Source organism: Centruroides sculpturatus, unplaced genomic scaffold, assembly GCF_000671375.1.
Source record: "Centruroides sculpturatus isolate CEXI.00-Female unplaced genomic scaffold, Cexi_2.0 scaffold13, whole genome shotgun sequence".
Taxonomy (NCBI): Eukaryota; Metazoa; Arthropoda; class Arachnida; order Scorpiones; family Buthidae; genus Centruroides; species Centruroides sculpturatus.
The window spans coordinates 447,809-473,020 of record NW_019384405.1 but is presented as its reverse complement, the minus strand read 5'-3'; the positions used below and the strand labels follow the sequence as shown (position 1 = coordinate 473,020).

Here is a 25,212-nt window from a genome sequence, read left to right as displayed (position 1 = left end):
CGGGTGAGGTTGGTGCTCTGTAAACCGCGTGCGCGAATGAGTATAATCTGGCTGTTTGGAAGCTGACAATACAGCGCTTCCATTCCGCCACTAATATTCGAACATACAATAGCGATCTTATCATTTTTTTTATCACGTGTAGTATAGAAATTTGTAATAAGATACATAATGTGGTTATAATAAAATATTGTGCGATTATTTTCATATAATTAAAATTAATATTTATTTATTTTTTAGAGAATACGAGGGAAGCGGCGCTTCCAACGCTTCTAATGACAGCACGCCACTGTTAAATATAACTTCATAAAAAAACATACATAAAAATAACAAAATATTCTTTACTTTTTAAATCTCAAAACAATCCACTTCCCTACAAGTGGTTAATGGATGGAATCAGAGTAGGTTGCAGTGCTTACATACACGTGGACTGCCAAATCCCCAGGGTGCCAATACTGGTCAATGTCAAATACCTCTTTTGTTGCATCACTAGTATATCTCAAAGGATGCGACAGGGTTGTTGTAAATTTTAAACATTTCTCATCATAGCTGTAAAAATCTAAATATGTTAAACTCAATAGTCATTTGTTTTCTAACTAATTTGTTTTAGGACCAGGTGTCCACAGAAATTTCCAAAATTTACAACTTTTCGGTCACTCTCATTGAACTGGAAAAATTTCTGTCTTTATTACATCTAATATTACGAAGAAATCAGTCCCCATTATACTCGGCTAGAGATTGGTTCAGTTAAGCTTTTGTTTAAGTAATATTCTGGCTCTTTCAGCAGGGTTTTATTTATGTCGCCGATTCCCTAATCTCTTAATTATTTAACTACTTCTTAAGTAGAAATAAGTCGAAACCGGTTACTTTGTACTTGAATATCTGTAGTCTCGGGAAAGAAGTGGCAAGACAAATTTTTATGACGATACATAAATCATAAATTTAAGGAAAATAAATTCTAGAGCTTTTTCTGTACCTTGTGCATCTCTCTCATTCATTAAATTTAGTTGTAAATGATGCTACCAAAGTAACAGTTAATTTTTTAACATTGCACAAGAATTGTACACGTTTTTTTCTACGACCTGTTATAGATGGGACATACGAAATCGTAATATCACTGGTTTAACATTGAAATCCGTGAGTAATATAAAATCAGAGAGCGGAATAAAAATATCAAATATTTTAATGGATTTATTTTTAACTCCTGTCAACTATACAGAACTATCATAAAAACATACCAGTAAATTTCTATCGGTTGGGTTAAGTTATAAATCTACTTGCGATTCACATAATTGGGTGAGGGCGGCCAAATATCTAGCAGGAAGGCGGCTAACAGCCCATAACCAGTCCTGGATAGAATCATTGGAAACGTGTGTGTTACTTCCACTGCAAGGTTGGTGCTCTGTAAAGCGCATGTGCAAATGTGTATAATCTGGCTGTTTGGAAGTTGATCCAGTTTCAACAATACAGTGCTTCCATTCCACCACTGATATTCGAATATACAATAGCAATCTTATCGTCTTTTTCACATGTAATATAGAAATTTGTAATAAGATACATAATGCGGTTATAATAAAATAGTAATTTTAATTAATCCAAAATACGTTAAAATATGAAAATAATTGCACAATATGTATTTATTTTTTAAAAAATACAAGGGAAGCGGCACTTCCACTGCTTCTAATGATGGCACGCCACTGGGTTTATCCATATTCCTGGACAGATATGGGGCATTGTTTGAAATAGTTATTTACTATGCAAATAACTATTTATTTTATCCTATGCTTTAAGAATTATTTATGAAATTTTGTAGTTACATTCCTTTTATTTTTATCCTGAAAACTATTTTAAAATATAAGATATCTTGCATGAATCTAATCATTGCTAAAAATAATTAATAGCGAGGTTGTGGCTGACATTTTCATCTCTAAAACATAAACGTCGAGCGCTGCTTGCAAGATAGCAGCGCTCGACGTTCACATTTTAGAGATGAAAACGTTGGCCGCAACCTGGCTAATGATATCACTATAATTACTTTCTGGTAGTTAAATGGAATGAAAGTTTATTAATGATGTAAAGCCAAACAACCACCAGATTACATCAGGCTCTTTACAAATTTTTTGGGTTTCTTGATGATTGTTTATGTTTATTAATGATATACTAAAAAGATCTGTTTATTAACTTAGATAGAATACTGTTCACTATTTTTACCTTGTTTGCAAGTTGCGTAGACAATAATTAAACCAGTGAATATACAAATATTAACATCTGTAAGCCCAATAGTTATATTAAAGCCAAACAATCCTAATTTTTCTAAATCAGTTCTAATCTGACAATTGTTTGGTTTTAATGTAGTGAATATGTTGTTTTTTTGCATTTCTAATAAGAAACATGTAAAAAAGTAAAATGAAAACTGTAACAGGAGAAAAATTTTACAGCATATAGTACACAATTTTTATCCAAAAAATACTCAAAAAATTGCCCTGCATCTTATTTCTCATAAGCTAGTGAATTCCCCAAATGGCCTTCAGTGTGTTACAGCTTACTTCTACCTAGTCCTCTTGAATAAAAATATTATTCAAGAGGAATATATTATTACTAGCTGTTACTCGCGGCTTTGCCCATGCTGATTTTGCAAGCAAACCTCATTTATATTCAGTATTTCAACAACCATAGTAATTGTTATATAACACCTACCGCTGAGAATGATGAGAATTGCCGAGAATCAAACAAACTATTTTCAATTTGATCAATTTTCTGGAACGTTTACAATCGTTCTATAATCGAATCAATATGCAATAACAAATTCAAATTTAAAATGGTTCGAACATTTTTAAAATTGAAATATATAAAAATATTTATAACAATGTCTGAAATGTTATTAATTTAATACACCTAAGTACTCGATGAAGACTAAATCCGCTCCTTCTCCCCCACGGGAAAATTTCGAAAAATTCCTTCTTAGTGTGCATTGCCATGGCATACCCTACTAAAACGCAGATAAAAACAAAAAATCGCATCTAAAATAGTGCAGTAGAAGCCGTTGTTCCAGTTAAGCCTTAGTCCTCCCCTCTCCCCCTGCGGGGGAATTTCGAAAAATCCCTTCTTAGTGAGCGTTTCAGTGACGTACCCTAACTGTCTACCAAATTTCACCTCTTTAGGTTAAGCGGTCTGCTCTGGGCGATGATGAATCAGTTAGTGAGTCATTCAGTCAGTCAGGACAAGCAATTTTATATATTTAAATTATTAATTTTAATTATTTAAAAACAATTATTGTAAACATTAAAGTTGAATAATGTGAGACTATTATTGATCAGTCATTCATCATACGCACCAACTCTTCAAAATTAAGCAGTAACCTTTTTCCTTGATAAATAAAGTGTAAATACTAATTTACTTTTTTAAAAATCAGAATACAGTAAAAAACTTTTGGGGCTGAGTACCAAAAACATGGGATGGCTTAAATACACTAAATATCTTTTTCTAAGTATTAGCAAGGTTACGGCCAACATTTTCAATGCATAAAGTTGCACATTCAGCGCCACCATCCTGTAAGCCTAGAAGTTTGACAATGGCGTTTAGAATGTTGAGCATGATTCCACTGACGTTCCAAACGCCATTGTCAAACTTCTAGGCTTACAGGATGGTGACACTGAACATCCGACTTACACGTTTTTTCATTGAAAACGTTGGACGCAACCTCGCTATTCTATGCCGAAATGGAGGTGGTGTCTTATATTCTGTAAACAAACTTTTACAGAAAAAAATGTAGATAATCTAAAAAAACAGCATTTTTTAAAAACTATACATTAAGAATCATTTGTTTATTGTGACATTATTATTATTTAATATAGTATATAATGTATAATTATTCATGTAATATAATAAATTAACTATTTATAATACAGTATTTTTTTTATTTTAGAATTTAAAAAAATGATTTCTTCAAGACTTTGTAAATTAAATCTATTAAGATCTTTAATGGCTGCTCAACATTGTCAAAGAAATACCCGACTTTTACACCAAACGAAAGTCTCTTGTAGTGGTGGTCTTTTTGTTCATCGTGATACTGATGAAAATAATCCAAATACACCATTTGAATTCACTGAAGCAAATCTGAAAAGAGCTAAAGCCATAATGAGCATTTATCCTACAGGACATCAAGCTGCTGCTGTTATTCCATTGCTAGATTTGGCTCAGAGACAACATGGATGGCTTCCAATATCAGCAATGCATAAAGTTGCGGAGATTTTAGACATGCCTCGTATGAGAGTATATGAAGTGGCAACATTTTATACAATGTTCAATAGAAATCCAGTTGGAAAATATCATGTACAGGTTTGCACAACCACTCCTTGCATGTTAAGAGGTGCTGAAGAAGTGTTAGAATGTGTAAAAAATAAATTAGGTGTTAAGGAAGGAGAAACAACAAAGGATGGAATGTTTACTGTAAATGTTGTTGAATGTTTAGGAGCATGTGTTAATGCTCCTATGATTCAAGTTAATGACGATTATTATGAAGATTTAAGTTTGAAAGATGTGGAGGAAATTTTAGATGATTTGAAAGCAGGTAGAACTCCAAAGGCAGGACCAAGAAATGGTAGGTTTGCTTCTGAACCTGCAGGTGGTCTGACATCTCTCACAGAACCACCAAAAGGACCAGGGTTTGGATTGCAACCTGGCCTATGAATATCCTTATTAATGTATTTATATTTAAAATACAAAATGATGATTAAATTTAGAGTTTGTTCGATATTTGAAGAAAGACAGAAACTGTACAAGTTGTAAACTAAAAGAAATAATTAAACTATATTGATCAGTCATTTTTGAAATTTGTATGTTATTATATTTGTTTGAATTCAAGTACATTTCATTTAAATTTCAGTATGTTATAGTGTATTATAATAATTTATGTTCTAAATTCAGTCAGTTACATTAGGAATATACAGATATGTGTTGCTTAATGATGGTGATACATTCTGAGAAATACATCAAGTGAACATTATAGAGTGTACTTTGATAAATGTTATATGGTACAGTCTACCATTCATATAAATTACATATAACACAATGATAAATATTTATATATCTAAACCAGGGATGTGGAGCTGGTAGACAACCCTCCCTGATTTCAAATCCAACTCTGATTCATAGAATTTCAAAAGGTCCCAACTGCTGCCTCTAAATACCTTATTTCCTTGATTAAATTGCAGGAGAGTTATTTTTAGAATATATGTATTCCCTGAGTTTTTTCAAGGCCGGGGTTTATTACCTTGCAACAGAAGATGAATGAGTAAAAATTGAAAGAAATAATACCTTAATTACTGGTACATTTTCTGAACTATCAAAATCATTTATTGACACATTATCATTTACAGCTACATTTGAAATAATTATTATTTTCATAGTTAACCTGATTCAGCATCTTTCAGTTCAGTTATTACTTTGTCATTCATGTCTGATTTGATGATGATGTAGGAATCAAGATCTTGACTACCATCTTCTGGTTCAAACTCACCATCTCTTTTGGAAAGAGGTGAATTTTAACCAGTTTTGGCTGATAAGATCTGTTTATGAACTCAATCGTGACACACTCAATATTCAACAATATTTATAATTTTATTTCAAAACAATGTTTCTCTGAATGTTGAAATAGAAAGTGCTGTCAGACAATTTGAAGAGGTAGAATATTAGCTAAACCAGCGTTTCTCAACCTTTTTTGGCCCGCGGACCATTGGTGTTTTTTCAAAAAACTTTACTATATATTAAAGAATTACTACAGAAGTAAATTGTAAAATTATTATTATCATTTATACATCATAAAATTTTTATTTATTAAATTATCATTATTTTTTTGAAAAAGAAAATTTTTAACACAGAGCGGTAAAAATTCTCCACAAACCGGCGGTTGAGAAACGCTGAGCTAAACTACATTGTTCTATTCAGTGCAGTACTTCAACATGTTTCCTGTGGTTTTCAACCTGGAGTTTATTTTTAACAGAACTTTTATTTCCCAGGGTTTAATTGAAGTATGGTAATTAGTTAGAATATACTTTCATTACGTTAACCTAGTATGCAGTGGCATGCAGTGACATTTGACCATAGGGAAGCTGTGCTGGCCCTGGATAAGTTAAGTATAAAGTTAAGTAGAGGGCTGTCTATTCAAGGCAGACTTAGCCCTATAGTAAGGAAAAGAAGTGAGAAGAAAAGTGAAAATAACTAGATTAAGAAAGAAAAGGAGGTTAAGGAAGGCAAGGGTGGAGATCCATGGGCATCGGCACCGCATTTATTAAAAACAGAAATAGCTACATTGCCTACATTGGCAATAATAACATTGGCTACATTGCCTAATACAGATTACAGTATTTACATAGTAATTGATCCTAATATATTTATAGAAAACAAATGGTTACAATAGTTTATACAACAGTCAGATTACAGAATAAACAAAAAAATTTTTAGTAGTTTTACAGAAAACAGCAACTTGGTTACATGGCTAAAAAATAAAGTATTAACCTTAATGATCAATTTACATTTTAAAAATACAAATATTAAAACAAAAGGTTACCATGGTTACAATTCCTTATAAAAAATATAAAATTTTCAAAGATGAATTTACTACTGTATTTTAGATACAATGACTAATAACAATGTGAACATTACAAAATGGGCAATTACATTACAAAAGTGAAAACAAGTGGCTACAATGCCTAACAGAGAAACAGTATTTACATGGTGGCCTGTTCATTTCAGAGTTCATCTTCACTATTGGTGAAACTTTCATCACTGATATCCTTGCTTGTATTGTCCTCAGAATCAGGTAGGTTATTCCTGGTCTGTGATTGTTCACTGCTTTGTGAAGGGATTGTTAGTTTCCCAGTGTTTTTGATGAATTCGATGAGATGACACAAGAAGTCCTTGTTGTTGAATATGTCATTTTCCTGTGGAGGTGCTGGCACTGGATAGAAGCATTGGAAATGTTATACAATATTTTGGTGTGTAGCATTCACAAGCTAAACCATGTGAGGTTCGTGCTCTGTAAAGTGCATGCACGAATGCGTACAATCTGACTGCTTTACACCATTCAGATATTTTCACCGTGGAAACTGTCCCGTATTCGACAATACAGTGCTTCCATGGGGAATATGCATATATTTGAATATACAATAGCAATCTTATCATTTTTTTCACATGTAGTGTAGAAATTTGTAATAAGATACATAATGTGGTTATAATAAAATANCTTCCATGGGGAATATGCATATATTTGAATATACAATAGCAATCTTATCATTTTTTTCACATGTAGTGTAGAAATTTGTAATAAGATACATAATGTGGTTATAATAAAATATTAATTTTAAGTAATTTAAAGTATGTTAAAATATGAAAATAATCACATAACATGTATTTATATTTTAGAAAATACAAGGGAAGAGGTGCTTCCACAGCTTCCATGGATGGCATGCCACTGCTAGTATGGCATTTTATCACTACCAAGTGAATCATCAGACATTGCTATTTAAACCACTGAAAGTAATTTTTTTTTTAACAGAGTTTTTCATTATCATCTCTATCATCATCAACCATATAATGATACACAGAATGTTTTTCATTTGGTATTACGATAAAGTGTTCAAAAATACTAATTTTAATTTAACCTGAGTCTTCTTAATTAAACATTTTACAGTAGACCCCCTATAATGCTTAGATACGTTCCACGTTATTCAAATTTTACGTTGTAGGAATCCTTAAATACATGAGCCAATCGCAACCCGACACGTGTGAAGTTTACAGACTACGGCTGTTTGAAAGGTTTTCTTCCATAAAATTAATTGATTCTAGACTAATTCGACTCAACATTTCCAAAACACGTATAATTTTTTGGGAATGATCCATATAAACTATGCTATAAACAAAAAATTGTAGGATTACTTACCTAGTGTGCACCGTTTGACATCGCCATTGCTTAAGCTTGTTTTTGTCGCGGAGCAGCGCACCAAACGGCGGCCGCGATTTCTGATAAGTTATTTTTCTGCGAAAAATTCGTTGAACTTTGGAGACATCATTAATATAAATAATTTTAATGGCCGTTGAATAAGAAATGTTTCTTTCACAAGAAATGTATAAAATTAGTGCTGTATTAGACTTACGGTACCTAATTTACATACTGTACAGACGATAGTAAACTCAACTTACTCGCCTAAACTCTCCGTAGCGTGGCGCTGGATGGCGAAAAGTATATATATAATTATAATAAAGTTACAATAAATTAAGTTAATATATAATTATATATACAGTACCTAATTTATATATACTGTAATTAATATATACTGAATACAATGAGAGATAGTGCTGATTGCACCTTACAAGCAAAAAGGTATACAATTATAGGTAAGGTGCATGATGCCGGAAAGAATACAGTTTGAAACCAGAATTAGGAATGTAATACACATTGTGGAATTACATTGAAGAGTGCGGTTTGCACTTAACAGGGTTGAAATCCGAGTAAATTTAACAAAACCAACTCGCGGCGGAGATGGGCTGAAAGTACAGGAGGCAATGTGCTTCCAGATAATTAATATGTATAATTATATGTACAGTACCTAATTTATATATAATACTGTACAGACGATAGCAAACTCAATTTACTCGCCTAAACTTTCCGTAGCGTGGCGCTGGACGGCGGAAAGTAGTTCGGCTGCTCATCCACTATTGGTCCAGATTCGACCAATCTTGTCGCGACATGAGTCGCCGACGACATTTTACGAGTCCCTTTATACGAATACTGCCGCAATTTTTTCGCTACGTTATAGGAATTTCCGTTATAGGGGGGTCGACTGTATATGGGTTTTTGACAGTTGAAATTTAGAATTAGTTAACACATTGTATTTAAATATAAATTTCTGAAAATGAAACATTAATAATTGATATACAAAAAAAAAATCATAATATAGGGGGAATCGCCATAAAATAAGGTCTTGCATTACAGGAGACATTTATAATGCGAAATAGCAGGTTATTAACCCCTCAGTTCCCGATCAACTTTTAATTAAACATAAAAAATACTTAAAACTGTAAAAAAACGGAAGAAATGTGTTAATTTTGAAGAAAAAGCTTCAAAGTTTAACTTCCTTTGTCTCGCCTTTCTGTGAAATTTGACACTGATGAGTCATTGTTTACACAGCTGGATGACCTTGAGAACAGCTGGTGTTGGAATTTCCGGGACATTCTCATAGACGTCTCGGGTGGACAAGGGTTTAAAGTAGGGTGAATACTAGCTAGACCTATATTTTTAAAAAAATAAAATTTTTATTGCGATTTCCGACCCCCGACTTAATTAAATTTATATATAATAAAATCTATTAATTAAAAAAATTAAAAAACTATCGGAGGTCGTTTTTGACATCAGAAAGCAGCTTTAAATAACTTTACCGAAGGAAAATCGGTGCGCTACAACNTGTTTCTTTCACAAGAAATGTATAAAATTAGTGCTGTATTAGACTTACGGTACCTAATTTACATACTGTACAGACGATAGTAAACTCAACTTACTCGCCTAAACTCTCCGTAGCGTGGCGCTGGATGGCGAAAAGTATATATATAATTATAATAAAGTTACAATAAATTAAGTTAATATATAATTATATATACAGTACCTAATTTATATATACTGTAATTAATATATACTGAATACAATGAGAGATAGTGCTGATTGCACCTTACAAGCAAAAAGGTATACAATTATAGGTAAGGTGCATGATGCCGGAAAGAATACAGTTTGAAACCAGAATTAGGAATGTAATACACATTGTGGAATTACATTGAAGAGTGCGGTTTGCACTTAACAGGGTTGAAATCCGAGTAAATTTAACAAAACCAACTCGCGGCGGAGATGGGCTGAAAGTACAGGAGGCAATGTGCTTCCAGATAATTAATATGTATAATTATATGTACAGTACCTAATTTATATATAATACTGTACAGACGATAGCAAACTCAATTTACTCGCCTAAACTTTCCGTAGCGTGGCGCTGGACGGCGGAAAGTAGTTCGGCTGCTCATCCACTATTGGTCCAGATTCGACCAATCTTGTCGCGACATGAGTCGCCGACGACATTTTACGAGTCCCTTTATACGAATACTGCCGCAATTTTTTCGCTACGTTATAGGAATTTCCGTTATAGGGGGGTCGACTGTATATGGGTTTTTGACAGTTGAAATTTAGAATTAGTTAACACATTGTATTTAAATATAAATTTCTGAAAATGAAACATTAATAATTGATATACAAAAAAAAAATCATAATATAGGGGGAATCGCCATAAAATAAGGTCTTGCATTACAGGAGACATTTATAATGCGAAATAGCAGGTTATTAACCCCTCAGTTCCCGATCAACTTTTAATTAAACATAAAAAATACTTAAAACTGTAAAAAAACGGAAGAAATGTGTTAATTTTGAAGAAAAAGCTTCAAAGTTTAACTTCCTTTGTCTCGCCTTTCTGTGAAATTTGACACTGATGAGTCATTGTTTACACAGCTGGATGACCTTGAGAACAGCTGGTGTTGGAATTTCCGGGACATTCTCATAGACGTCTCGGGTGGACAAGGGTTTAAAGTAGGGTGAATACTAGCTAGACCTATATTTTTAAATATTTTTAAAAAAATAAAATTTTTATTGCGATTTCCGACCCCCGACTTAATTAAACTTATATATAATAAAATATATTAATTAAAAAAAATTAAAAAAACTATTGGAGGACGTTTTTGACATCAGAAAGGAGCTTTAAATAACTTTACGGAAGTCAAATCCGTGCACTACAACTTTAGAACGATTAATTAAATTTGATAAAAAAATTGCATTAAAAAACAATTAAGCGTTAATCGCGCGTCATTAAAGGTTGATTAAAATCGCGATAAAATTTTTTTGCACGGGTAAAAATTTTTGAAAAAATTTGGAGACAAAAAACATTCCAAAAATCAAAAAAAATTTCAAGCTTAATTAAAACTCGCTAATTTGGCAATTCGTTTAAGATTTTCTATTATTATTATTTGGGTATTTTGAAGTCTGTATACTTGAACTAATAACATGAAAGAAAATTCAAATAATAAATTACAATTGCCTTATATATATAGAAAAATATTAAATAATTGACGTTTATTGCATTTTTTAAAACACGACATTTAATCTTTCCTGTTACGGTGGCGCCACTGTCAAGAACAAAGAGGTGTGGCGCTTTTATCGCCACATAATCGTTTCCAATCAAAACCACGTGTCTGTGTTTTTCTAATGGTATCGTTCGTCTCGTCTATCAGAAGACCTTGGTTTAAGTATATTGCGAAACTTATAGATAATACGGGTCGACGTTGCACGCGGAGAAAGGTCGATCTCTTTCTTAATCGTATCGTTAACGTAAGCTTAACGCAATCCTTTCGTAGTAATAGTATTCAAGTTTACGATTTAATAGAAGTAGAATACGAAGAAGTAATGGGTTCCGTCGATAATGCCAAGATTTTATCCGGAAGACAAGTCTCAAAGTACGTAAGCCTTGTAATTACTGTATTTTCTAAAGCATTCTCACGTTTCATTCTAGTTTTACGTAATTGTTATGTATACAGGATTTCCTGTTATTAACATATCATAGATTAAAAATAAATTATTATTTGAGAAAGAACAAATAAATAAATACCAAATTTTTGTTTTATTTTTAGAGAAATACAAGAGAATCTTGCTGAAGAAGTAAAAAGCATCAAAGCAAAATATCCAGACTTTAACCCAACGCTTGCCATTGTTCAGGTTATACGGTTACATCAATAATTAACTTTTAAAAACATTTGCAAATATTTTTTCAATTGAACATATATTTACAGGTAGGTGGAAGAGAAGATTCCAATGTTTACATTCGTATGAAAACGAAGGCAGCGGCCCAAGTTGGTGTAGATGCACAGCACATAAAATTTCCTAGGACCATTACAGAAGATGATGTAAGCAGAAATTATTAGTAAATTATATAAACAGATCTATAATATTTAGATGGATTTTAATAGCATTAAAAATAACAAGTAATAGATAAAAATTTAACAATTTAGCAATTCATTTAAATGAAAAATATATATAGTAGATTTGTAGACTGGTAGAATAAGTTGCATTCTAATATTAAAAAATTGATAAAGTTACATAACCAATGTTGTTATCATTTAATATCTGCTTTATTATTGAAATAAATTGATAATGATAATTTTGCAACTTTCAGTTAATCAAAGAATTGAATAAATTAAATAATGATCCAGCAATTCATGGGATTATTGTTCAGGTAAAAGATAAAAATGTGATAAATAAAAATTTATAATTAACAGATTAATAAGATATTGAAAATATTTTAAGCTTCCATTAGATTGTGATAAACCAATTGATGCAAATCTAATTACTAATACCATTGATCCTGATAAAGATGTAGATGGGTTTGTTTTTTTCCTTTTTAACTATAATAAAAATGTATGATTCAAAATTAATCTGACTTTTTCTAATTCATAGCATTCATGATGTTAATGCAGGAAAACTAGCACATGGACAACTGGAAGGTTTCTTCGTAGCTTGTACTCCTTATGGATGTCTTGAACTTATTAAAAAATCAGGTAATTTTTGTATAAGTAACAGATATATATATAATTCAGATAATATATATAATTCCTGAATTATATATATATCTGTTACAAAAATTTTTATCTATATATATAAAAATAAATGTATGTCTGTCTGTGTGTCTGTCTTATGTCCTTCATGCATTACCACACCGTTTATCCGATTGCCGTGAAACTTTGGGAAGTTGTTTAATATTCTCCGGTGAAGGTTTGTGGCATAGTACGATTGCCATAAAACTTCGGAAAGTTTTTTAATACACTCCCGAGAAGGTTTTTGGCAGAGTACATTTATCCTACGATAGATGGCGCGTGTTTACACGAGCATTCGAGCACAGTGTGTTCGATCGATTTCAAATTGTGAAGACCATTTCTCCCTTCAAAAAATGTATGCATTTGTGAACTGTTATTTACGATATTCGTAATAATGTTTTTTTAATAACTTTATTTCAACTTTTTTTTGCTAATTACGTATTCGCTCGAACTTTGTTAAAACTTTAACTGTATACCGAACAACAACCGAAGTTGTAGAAGGAAATTCGCCTATTTTACCGATCTAGGGATCCCCTTTTCCAAATTTTAATATCATCTAATAATTTAAAAAGACAAATTACAATAAAACGGTTTATTATCCAACTATCAGAAATTTCACAACATGCCAAGGAAGAGAGGAAGGAGCAATTAAATAATTAAAATTATAAAGGATTTAAAAATATATATAAAAATGGGGAATATCGCACTTCTGACAATCGCAGCGAGTGTGTGGGCTAAATTTGGAGAATCCGTGCTTCTCGCATGGACAACTGTATGTGGCCGGCTCACGCGTCGAAAAACCTTCCGATTTATTCGTGTACGCACCAGACGGAAAAACAAAAAATATCGTGTATCCACAAAGCACTCCAAAAATAAATAAAATTGAACGACACTTTGAAATGTTTTCCCGATGAAAATGAATAATAATAATAAGTTTCAATAAAAATAATAAAATGTAAATTGAATTTTATCGTAACGAGTTTGCTTGAATTTCCTTTCTTCTGAGATCGCAGCAATGCGTGACGGGTAAGCTAGTTATTTAATAAAAATCAAAACAATATTTCCTTATTGTAGTTAGCTAGCTTTAAAATTAGCATGTTACTTAATAATTACAGATGAAAATAAAATTAATGAATTAAAATTATTAATGGTTGGCTAGTAGATCTGAAAAATATATTTAAAGTGCTTGTTAAAGCTACTTATATTGGGAAAAGTCTTATAATTACATCATTAGGTAGATTGATTTTCAAAATAAAACATTATGTTACATAACAATAATGCATTACTATGTGGACAGACAAAATTATTTAGATACTAGCAGACCTTGCCACGCGTTGTGGCTCAAAATGTATCTATTATAAATGTATAACACTTCCCCCATGGGGGGGAATTTTTCGAAAAATTTCTTCTTAGTGTATATTTTCTTGACGTACCCTATTAAAACGCAATCAAAAACACAAAAACCCGCATCTAAAATAATATAATAGAAGCCAAGTTCTTCATGGTAAGCCTTAATTCTGTCTCTCTCCCCCGCAGGGGAATATCGAAAAATCCCTTCTTAGTGTACATTCTGTTGACGTACCCTATTAAAACGCAAAAAACTGCATCTAAAATAGTATAAATAGAAGCAGAGTTCTTTATGGTAAGCCTTAATCCTAACCATCTCCCTTCAGTGGGAGGAATTTCGACACATATATTATATAAAAACACGTGCGTATTCGAATGCAGCGTTGTGTCAAAATTTCAAAGGAATTGGTAGGAACAAACATTACATTTTTATTTATATAGATAGATAGAAGATGATCCACTTTAGTTCATTTTCACAGAAAAGCAAACTTAGGGCGTCGTACTCGTAGTACCATCTGTTGGACATAAAAGCCTTAACCTAGATTATATATTTTAATTTATATGAATGTTTAATGGAATAATATACAGCCTATGTCCACCCTGAGGTTTCATTCTAAATATTGGTGAAAGAATTTTTGAAATCGGATGAGTAGTTTCGGAGATTACCTGCTGCAAACAAACTTACTTACATACATACAAACATTACCTCTTTATAATATTAGTAGAGATATCTTCAAAGAAAAATTTAAATGATTTTATTTTCCATTGTAGAGAACTATTTCTATTTAAAAAAATAATCAAAATGTCCAAAATAATTGAGATGAATATAAGCTACTGATTTATGTCATCTTTCTGTGATGATTTTATTTTCTTAAAAACGTTTTGATTCATTTATTTTCATTTTAAAGAATTAAACAACTTTCTTTGGAAAAATTTTTAAAATTTAAATGCAGAAACTATTCTATCCACAGCACCGGGATGAAAATGACATCACACTATCGGAACCTGTGACCGGTGCTCCGTGCGTATATGTTAAAATATCCTGACAAACGTTTTCGAGCGTTCCAATCGCTCTTCTTCAGGTCAGCTGAAAGAATTCCCCGGACGGAGTGTATATTATTCTCTAGGATCGGGTGTCGGTTTCGAGGGGGTGGGTCTCTTCCGGTGTGTGCGATCGTGCGGCGGAGGGAGGAAGCGGTGGGTTGGCGTCCAATAGCGATTGCCAGGCCAGAGACAAGGTTAGTTCCTCCTTCCGGTTAATGCAGGTAGTTAGCCGGTCGGCGTTGTGGATAGCCGTGGCTTCCAGCCATCTAAGCTGCTGTTGGTGGGGCGTGTTGACAATAATGGTAGCCTTCTGGAAGTGTACCTCGACTTCGGGGTCGGATGCATAAGTGGCTAGGGCTGTGGTCAGCCTCCCGTGCCAGATATCCGCTCGGTGTTCACGTAGGCGGGTGTTTAAAGAGCGTTTGGTTGAGCCGATGTACAGTAGCTCTGCATTTTGTCTATTGTCATGGAGCGGGATAGAGTAGATACCGGGGAGTCTGGTGCGATCGGGAGGGTCTTTATCGTTCCTTAGGATGCGGAAAATCGTGGGGCATCTTCTGTATGCCAGTCGAATCCCATGCTCTTTGGCTATTCTTCTATGTATAGTCTTGAGGTGCGGGTTGTATGTGATGGGGATCCGTGTCGGGTTATCCTTTTGCGGGTCGGCGGCGGTCGCTGCGGTTAGGGTGCATTTCCGGTGCTGGTACTGTTCAATTAAGTGGTGCGTTATGTTCGGGAAGCCGTGAACAGTTGCTATTTTTTTGATGCGGTCTAGTTGAACAGTACCAGCACCAGAAACGCACCCTAACCGCAGCGACCGCCGCCGACCCGCAAAAAGATAACCCGACACGGATCCCCATCACATACAACCCACACCTCAAGACTATACATAGAAGAATAGCCAAAGAGCACAGGATTCGACTGGCATACAGAAGATGCCCCACGATTTTCCGCATCCTAAGGAACGATAAAGACCCTCCCGATCGCACCAGACTCCCCGGTATCTACTCTATCCCGCTCCATGACAATAGACAAAATGCAGAGCTACTGTACATCGGCTCAACCAAACGCTCTTTAAACACCCGCCTACGTGAACACCGAGCGGATATCCGGCACGGGAGGCTGACCACAGCCCTAGCCACTTATGCATCCGACCCCGAAGTCGAGGTACACTTCCAGAAGGCTACCATTATTGTCAACACGCCCCACCAACAGCAGCTTAGATGGCTGGAAGCCACGGCTATCCACAACACCGACCGGCTAACTATCTGCATTAACCGGAAGGAGGAACTAACCTTGTCTCTGGCCTGGCAATCGCTATTGGACGCCAACCCAACGCTTCCTCCCCCCGCCGCACGACCGCACACACCGGAAGAGACCCACCCCCTCGAAACCGACACCCGATCCTAGAGAATAATATACACTCCGTCCGGGGAATTCTTTCAGTTGACCTGAAGAAGAGCGATTGGAACGCTCGAAAACGTTTGTCAGGATATTTTAACATATACGCACGGAGCACCGGTCACAGGTTCCGATAGTGTGACGTCATTTTTAAAATTCATATTTTCTTTAAACAAAAAAAAATATATGTTTTCTTAACTATCATTCAGGCAATATAAAGTAAACATGAGAAATAGATAAGAGTATGATAATGGTAGATTGTTCAGTAGATTACCTGTTTCTTCTATTGTATTTTTTGTAATGTAATTTTTCAACATTGCATAATGTTTATATTACATTAAATATACAGGCAATCACTAAGTTATATTAATAACTTAGTGATTGCCTGTATGTACATTTTATTCTCAGAAAATTTATGCCAATTAAGACAAACTAATTGGTATGAATCTTCTGAGAATAAAACTTTCACCTGCAATGATCAAAAACTACCATAAAATTAAATAGAATACAATTAAATCAAATCACTATTTAATTTTGTATTGAAAAGCTTCTATTATAGAACAGCATATTAGATTATTACAGTAAATCTTATTTTACAAATTACCAGAAACATTACTAGGATTTTTATTCTGGGAAGGCAGAGGTAGTGCAGGTGTGATCTACACATTTTAGCATCAAACAAACCAATTTTTAAAATTTAGTGAGGCCATAATTACTTGGCAAACATATTTAAAGAAACCTAATAATGGTCAGTGTAAGTAGACTTGAATTATTTCAGAGTGTAGTGCTGTGCTATCCTTGCAAATTTCAACTAGCTCAATAAAGTTTCTGAATGTTCTCTTTCATTGCTGCTAAATGCAAAATAGAAATTTGAAATAGAATCTATATTCCTCATAGAAAATCTCTTGTTGCTTATACCTTTGACCAGTAAAGGGAAATAAAGCTATTGAAATTCAAGTAGTGCATTAAGAATCAGTTATTTACAAAAAAGATTCCTTGTATATTGGATCAGGAAAGTTTATACTACTACTAAGGATCCTCATCTTTTGTAAATTTCAACAAAAAAATAGGCATATTCAGAGAAGGCTGAGAGAGGAACAGCTTCCTTTATATTTAGTTTTATGTACAATTATAATATAAACTTAAAAATATAGTCATTGAGTTATCATGCTTAATGTTTGCATTCTAAAACTATGCCAAAAACACCAAAATTGAGTGATGATAATTTACAGTGTGTTTCTGAAATTTGTTATGTTTACTTTTGCATTTTTGGATCAAATTATAATTTAAAAAATCCAGTAATGAGTTGCTTAACTTGCCTGGCAACATTTGGTGATGCCATCTGTTATGATACTTAGTTTATAAACTTTTATATTTAAGCTTTTTGCCATTTTATAATAATAACATCAATCCCCCTAACAAACCTCTGCAAAATTTCAGAAATTCTCAACAAAAAGCACAAGTTGTCAAGTTTTAAACAAGGTGAACAAAACATGCCCCCCCACACAAACATCCATCCGTACATACAGAAATACCTCTTTTTTTCCATTTCTTGATGTTTCAAGATCCCAATTTCAAAAATGCAAAAATCTTGGGGTGCCATACTTTCCCTCTATTACTTTCCTGCTCTATTATAACGAATATAAAGCACTTTCAGCATTCCATGGGTATTTTACATCATTAGAAAGAAGACAAAATGCAGAAATTAAAGATATTTAATTGTAGTTTTTGATGTACAGTTTCACAATTTTAGAATAAAAATTGGCATCTACAAGATTATACGACATAAAAAATGAAGTGAGATACATTCCTCTAGAGGGCATGTAAATCCTCACATAAACCAGCATGCCAGTTTTTAACATATGGAAATACAGTATCTGATTTCATAGTCTCCCTGGATAGACAGTATAACAAGTACCATATTATCGCGGATTGTATAGTATACAAAGTCGTTTAGCTAAAGTGCCCAATGACGTCAGTTACTGTGAATTCATGTTTGATGGTCATGTGGTAAAAGTCCACCTACAGAACAGCATTCTTTAGAAAATGTGAAGCAGGTTTTTTACCTACTTTGATTGTCAATTTAGAAGATAGGTTTTCTGATTTGGAACAGTTGAAACTGTTTTTCATACTTTGCCAATAGTCAGAGTTCAGACTCAAGTGAATTTACTGATATGGTCATAATGGAATGGCAGATATTCACAAGTTCTTGTAACCACAGTTCAGTGGAATAGACAAAACAGTTTCTGATGGAGTGGATTTGTTTAAAAGATTTGTTGCTGTCAGTTGTAAGGGTATGTTTGTTGTAAATGACCTTCTCTCAGATTACCTTCATGTCAAGTTATTGAATTTGTTCTTTCACACCCAGTGCACACTGTTGAGTGTGAAAGGTTTCGGTGAGATGACATAAACATTAAGACAGTTTCCAATTGAAGTTTTTGTTAAACAAGTTGCTGACATTTTTTTACATCTCCATAAATGGCCCCAAGATGGTAATTTGATTTCCATTCAGCATTTGTTGCCTGGTGTGAATCAAAACAAAGAATAATTGTTCAATAATGTGTGATGGTTGTGGGTTATGATAGATTCACCTTTCATTAAATTAACAATGCAGTACACTGTAATAATGTACAGAATCTATGTGAATAAATTAATATATTGTGTATTTTTCTGAGCAGCCTCACCAGTGAGAAATGTTAGTTTCTAAAATTTTGCTACAACTTTTTTAGTAAAATCAGCTAAAATGCTACAGAAAATTTTTTCCCACCTTAAATGGCATTATGGTTTGGGCTGCCATGACTGCAGCAGGACGTGGACATTTAGAAATTGTCCACACTACAGCAAATGCAGAGATTTACTTGGAAATTTTATAATCTATTTATCCTAACTTGGCACCTACTGTAAACAAACCAAGACACATCTCCCTTTGTTTATTGGCTAATTGAATGAGATGCAACGTGATTTCTAATTGATGGATGTGGTTAAACCCACATCCATCAATTAGAAATCACGTTGCATCTCATTCGTCTGCAGAAAATAGTTATTCGTTATTTATAAAATCATTAATGAAATACTAGTCACTTAGCAATGATTATAAATGTAATTATTTCATACTTGTTAAATTGTTATTTTAATGAATATTTGCACATTCTGAATCACTAAAAATAAACTTTTTTGGTCATGCACACTATAATGTCTTTGTTTCGTTTTCCATTCATTACAATAACTATAATTATTTCGAACTGTGTGTTGTCGAACAAATAACTGAAGATGGAGAAAATGTATCGAACATATAGAAAAAGAACAACGAATGTGGGAAAGATGTCAGAAACTGTTGTAGAAAAACTGATTATTCAGTCGAACACAAGTAGTGACAAAAGCCATATAAATGATTAATTTGAGCAACTATCTTCTGATACAGATGATTAATAAGGCAAGTTTACACTGTAATTATATAAATATCACATAGATAAATTCACACATTACCATAACATTTTCCTTTAGAGGTTTGAGTATGATTTTTAAGGATTGCCAGATAATTTGGTTTTTTGTTTTATATCTATTTATTAAAATAGTTTTGTAGATAAAAATTCTGAAGTATGTTCAACTACACAATTATAAATGTTTTGTGTAAGTCTTAATAATATATATTTAATAATAACTTTTGACAAACTATATTTAAATGACTACGTAAAAATGTTAAAGTAGGCTATAATAAGTTTTCTAAGTATTATCTCGGTAATTTTTGAATTGTGACCACTCTGACCTACTTTAACACATGCAGGGAAAGGGGCTTAACTGGTCAACACGTGTCTAGCCACTTCCAATTGCAATTTGACCATTGAAAATCTCCGGCAGATTAATACGACAAAACCTTTGTTTACAGTAGGTGCCAAGTTACAATAAATAGACTACAGTCGACCCCCCCCATAACACTGTTGATTATTCCGTTTTATATGAATTCCATGTTGTACGAGTCACTTAGATTTTACAAATACGTGTGCCGGGCTGTGAACGGTTCACGTATTTGTAAAATCTAAGTGACTCAAACAACATGGAATTCATATAAAATGGAATAATCAACAGTGTTATAGGGGGGTCGACTGTATAGACAATTTTGTATGAAAAATAGCAGAGTGACTGTATCTACCAAGACAACAATGCATCTTCCTACCATGCTAAAACAGTATGCCAATAGTTCCTAAACAATAACATTTCACATTTAGATTGGCCACCAAACAGCCCAGATTTAAATCCAATACAGAATTTGTGGAATGTTTCAAGAAACTAGTTTAAAAAAACGGGGGATTCGAAGAGTGCTACTCTAACCAGCTGAGCAGAAATATCTGCAGACTTATGTGAAAAGTTAGTTGCTCCAATACCAAGATGTGTTATAGTAATAGTAAAGGCCAAAGGCAGTCCCATGCAGTATTAATTTACTTTATTCCATACTTATCTCTATGCAAAAGTATGGAATATAGTAATTACAGAATGTTGAGTGTACTGTTTCTTAATTTTTTATATAATTGCTTTCATCTCTTTTCTGTTGTTACTTGCACAGTTATTATTTATTCTTTTTAACAAAATTTATTTGCAACTTTTAAGCTGAATTGAATGACATACTGCAAAGTGAACAATATGCCATACTTTTGGGGTTGTATACTTATCTACATGGACAATAAAAATTTCAATCTTTAAAATATTTAAAGCAGTGATTCCCAAATTTTTTTGAGCCAACACCCCTAACCCATTTTTCCTTTTGAGAAAGGCTTGCAAATATTCTTAGGAAAACTTTTCTAAAAACATCACTTTGTATGTTTACCTTACATTGTTCTCCATGTCTGGAAACCATTAAACACAATGTTTCTTCTTATCCATTTTAAGAGGAAAGGGAAAGGTTGTCAGTGAGTCTAACCCTATGGTTACTGTTCAGTACCCTGCTTCCAGCACTCCCTGCCACCCATGGGGGCAGTAGTGCCCATTTCAGAAGCCACTGGTTTAAAGCAAACTTCTCATTGAACATTATCCATAATGTTGATGTGTGTAATAGGGAATCAAAGAGAAAGTATCTAAAGAAAGGATCCTGTTTCTCAAACTATTAATTTGCAATCTTTCAAACTTTTGAAATCTACATAAATGTTCAGAGCTGAATTTAAAATAGTATGCAAGGTTCACTTTACCAAAATATGCTGACAAAAACTGGACATCAATTATTTTATATATTTTAATATTCAAATTGAAAAATTTTTGTGAAATTTTATTGATTCACAAATTGTCTTTAGTAGTCAACATTTTGCAAAAACAATATCTAAAAATAATTAACAGAACTTTTGTGATGATCTAATGTTTTTCTATACCTAATTCTTAAAAGAGTATAAAGAATAATTACATTCACCCTACAGTCGTACATCGATTATCCGACCCCCGATTAACCGTCACATCGGTTAACCGACCGTTCTAGTCGGCAAATTTCAAATGTCTGCTAGTGATGTGGCACTACAATATTTGGCTATGTCTTGGATACTTTAATATTATTTTTGTTAAATTTTTGCGTGTTTTAGCTGGCAACATCGGCTCAACCATTGAAGGGAGAACATTATTTAAACGAGACTTAATTTTCTAATTATGAGTGGTTGTTTGTTTTGTGAGCAATAAAATAATTTAAAAATAATTTTTAACGATACAATAGCGACGATTATTATTTTAAAAAAATTTGTTCGGCTAAACATTGATGAAAATTCAACGCAAAGTTGGTTAATAGCAATATACTAATATACTATACTAATAATGCATTTTTTTCATTTTCGGTTATCCGACCAACCCGAGTCCCCAATTGAGTCGGATAATCAATGCTCTACTGTAATTGTATAATGGATTTTTTGCTGATTATATATTTTAATTTATTTCATGTGTGATCACTAATTGATACTAAAATCTTGTAATTAGTTATAACACAAGTAATCTGTATTTTATTGGTTTTGGGTGCACCAATTTCAGATATAGGCTTTAACACTTTCCAGACTGGAAGATCTGTGAAGATTTATTTTTAAAAAACCGCCCAAAAATATTTGTCATGTTTTAGAATTTGTTCGTTTATTTGTTAACACTGTACATTAAAGATTTAACAAATCATTAAATCAAACAGAAAAAATAAATTTTTTTGAGACTAAAAAAATATAGTGTTTAAATCTGATTCAGGCTCTGTCAATGTATTTTCTTTGGTTTCAGCATCAGAACTATGTATTTCTGGATTATCAGTCAATGAAACTACATTTAATAAATAACTTTCTGTGCACAGCCATTTTACAAAACATCAAAATATTAAACAATATGTCACTTATGAAAAAATTAAGCCAAATGATCTTGAGGTAGACAGTTAATCTGTCATCCCAAAAAATTATTTTTCCTGCTAAAACACACTTCCTACATCAACTGTAGATGAGTTTAAGCTGTCCAGTTCCATAGAATAAAAATGCCTAACGTGGCACATTTATACACAGTGGGTGATTGGATAAAGAACACTTTTGCAAAAGATTTTTATGTTCGGATAACAAACACAAGAAGCAGCAACGTAAAATAATGAATATTGATTGGTGTTCCCATGTCTTCAGGCAACAATTCAAAACTTTTTGGAACATGGGAGACTTCAACATCGACGCTCAATCCGGTATATACTGATTGGATAGTATTCCTCCGAATTTTGAAACTCTCCCTTGTAATTCCAGCTTTTTATTTTTCTGACAAAAAGGATTATTTTAAAAACCCACTCTTGTGAATACTATATTTTCGAAAGGTGAGAGTATAATAGCAAAGGTAGAGAGTGGGTAGTGTGGCTTGAACAGGTCTACAGTAGGCTGCAGTTCAATATTATCTAAGAAAGATACAGTAATCAAGAAGACTCAAGCAGCTAAAGAAGTAACAAAAATCACATCTGAGAAGTAAAGAACATTGAAGAGCTCATAATGGAACTGATCTGATAACAGAAGAACACCAAGAAACTCAGCAAGATATGTTTTCTTCTGAAAAAGAAGATTAATGTCAATATCTCCTGTTAAACATCTTTTGAAGAAGTGCCTGTTAAACATCTTTTGAAGAAGTGGGAGGATGTCTGAACAATGGTCTTCGAATTGTATCCAAACCAAGTTGAGGTTAATAGGTTTACGATCTCTACAATTACAATGCTATTAATTACTTCTGAAAAATTCTGAAGGAGAGAAAAGCAGTCAGCATTAGACAGATTCTTTAACAACCACAAACGGGAAAAACATGACTAATAAAAACACGATTGTGTATATATGTATTTTTATTATCACATATAAATAAAAAACATATACTTTCTTACTACATTTAATTCGTAATGGAGATCCCAAAAAATAAATAATCAAATTCCCATAAAAACCTATGGTAAATCAATCAGTTAAACAATTTGGATAGCAAACAAAGTCTTGAAATGGATTATGTTCGTTAACTGATCACCCACTGTATTTACAATATTTCCATTAATTAAATTTGTTACTACGCACAGATGTTTTCTTTCTTTGAGAGAATAGCTATAGAAAATCACAAAATTGACCAAAAGAAAGCTTTATCCTATGAAAAATTAATATAAAATAGAATCCTTTATCCAACTTTCTTGTCCTTTCTAAAAGCTGTGTTTAATAGTTTTTAAAACTCTGGAAAACTTTCTGAAATAAAAGTTTCTTTTAACATTTTGGAAATGAATTTTATAAGAATTTATACAGTTTATTAATGTAAGAATATATAAAAATGTCTAATGAAAAAATTTGGCATGTTTTTCTTATACTTGGAGTCAGCATTCCAGAAATAGCCTAAACTATCTTTTGTTAGCTCAACTATTCAGAACTGTTTTGCATATGTAATAGTGTATTATTTCTTTTAACAAAAATTATCAATATATTTTTAGGTGTGGAAATTAAAGGAAGTCGTGCTGTTGTCTTAGGAAGGAGCAAAATTGTTGGAATGCCTATGGCACAACTTCTAATTTGGAATCATGCTACTGTTACTATTTGTCATTCACGCACTAAAGACTTACCTTCTGTGGTAGGTTTACTGACAAACTTAATTTACAATTGCAGAGTTTTCATGAAATTATTGTAATTTAATTTTCTTTCAAGGTAAGGGAGGCAGATATCCTTGTTGTTGCTATTGGAAGAGCACAAATGGTGAAAGGTGACTGGATTAAGCCAGGAGCAGTTGTCATTGACTGCGGCATAAATTCAATACCAGGTTAAAAATTGTGAAAATATTTGTCAAAATTATTTTTAAAGATTGTTAAAAGTCTTCATTTAAATATAGATGCAACCAAGGCATCTGGCTCCAGATTGGTGGGAGATGTTGATTTTGAAGAAGCAAAATCCATAGCATCCTACATTACACCAGTACCAGGTGGAGTTGGTCCTATGACAGTTGCAATGTTAATCAAAAATACTGTAGAAGCTGGAAAGAAAGCTTTAGAAAAGAAATTGGTAATTATTTTGTTTTGGTAAATTTACTGTTGTATGCATTTTTTATTATTATTTTTTCTATTCTAGGGAACCAAATTATAAAAAAGACAAAGAATTGATTGATAATTTCCAGTACAAATTATGCCATATTCATTCCAAAAAAGATTAGTTTTGTATCATCATCTCTGAAATAAAAGAATATTTTTTTAAGTGCCAATTTAAAGTTTTATTCTTAAATACTATATTTATTAACAATAATTTGAAATTTACATTGACTAATGAA

At 32.8% G+C, this 25,212-nt stretch overlaps 2 protein-coding genes across 2 annotated transcripts in view; both read left to right on the top strand.

Annotated features, from left to right (window-relative positions):
* LOC111618816 (probable NADH dehydrogenase [ubiquinone] flavoprotein 2, mitochondrial) overlaps positions 1 to 4,817 on the top strand; it is a 13,586-nt gene extending 8,769 nt beyond the window's left edge. The window contains exon 2 of the mRNA XM_023360393.1: positions 3,923 to 4,817. Coding sequence (XP_023216161.1) covers positions 3,934 to 4,686 — 753 coding nt within the window. The 5' untranslated portion in view covers positions 3,923 to 3,933 and the 3' untranslated portion in view covers positions 4,687 to 4,817. The remainder of the gene's footprint in view (positions 1 to 3,922) is intronic.
* A 6,409-nt stretch (positions 4,818 to 11,226) lies between these two features.
* On the top strand, positions 11,227 to 25,146 carry LOC111618814 (C-1-tetrahydrofolate synthase, cytoplasmic-like). The gene is made up of 10 exons (XM_023360386.1): positions 11,227 to 11,538; positions 11,713 to 11,797; positions 11,872 to 11,985; positions 12,255 to 12,314; positions 12,386 to 12,462; positions 12,536 to 12,636; positions 24,389 to 24,525; positions 24,600 to 24,711; positions 24,781 to 24,950; positions 25,017 to 25,146. The coding sequence occupies exons 1-10, from the start codon at positions 11,291 to 11,293 to the stop codon at positions 25,029 to 25,031; spliced, it is 1,119 nt and encodes a 372-aa protein (XP_023216154.1). The 5' UTR covers positions 11,227 to 11,290; the 3' UTR covers positions 25,032 to 25,146.
* Positions 25,147 to 25,212: the final 66 nt, after the last annotated feature.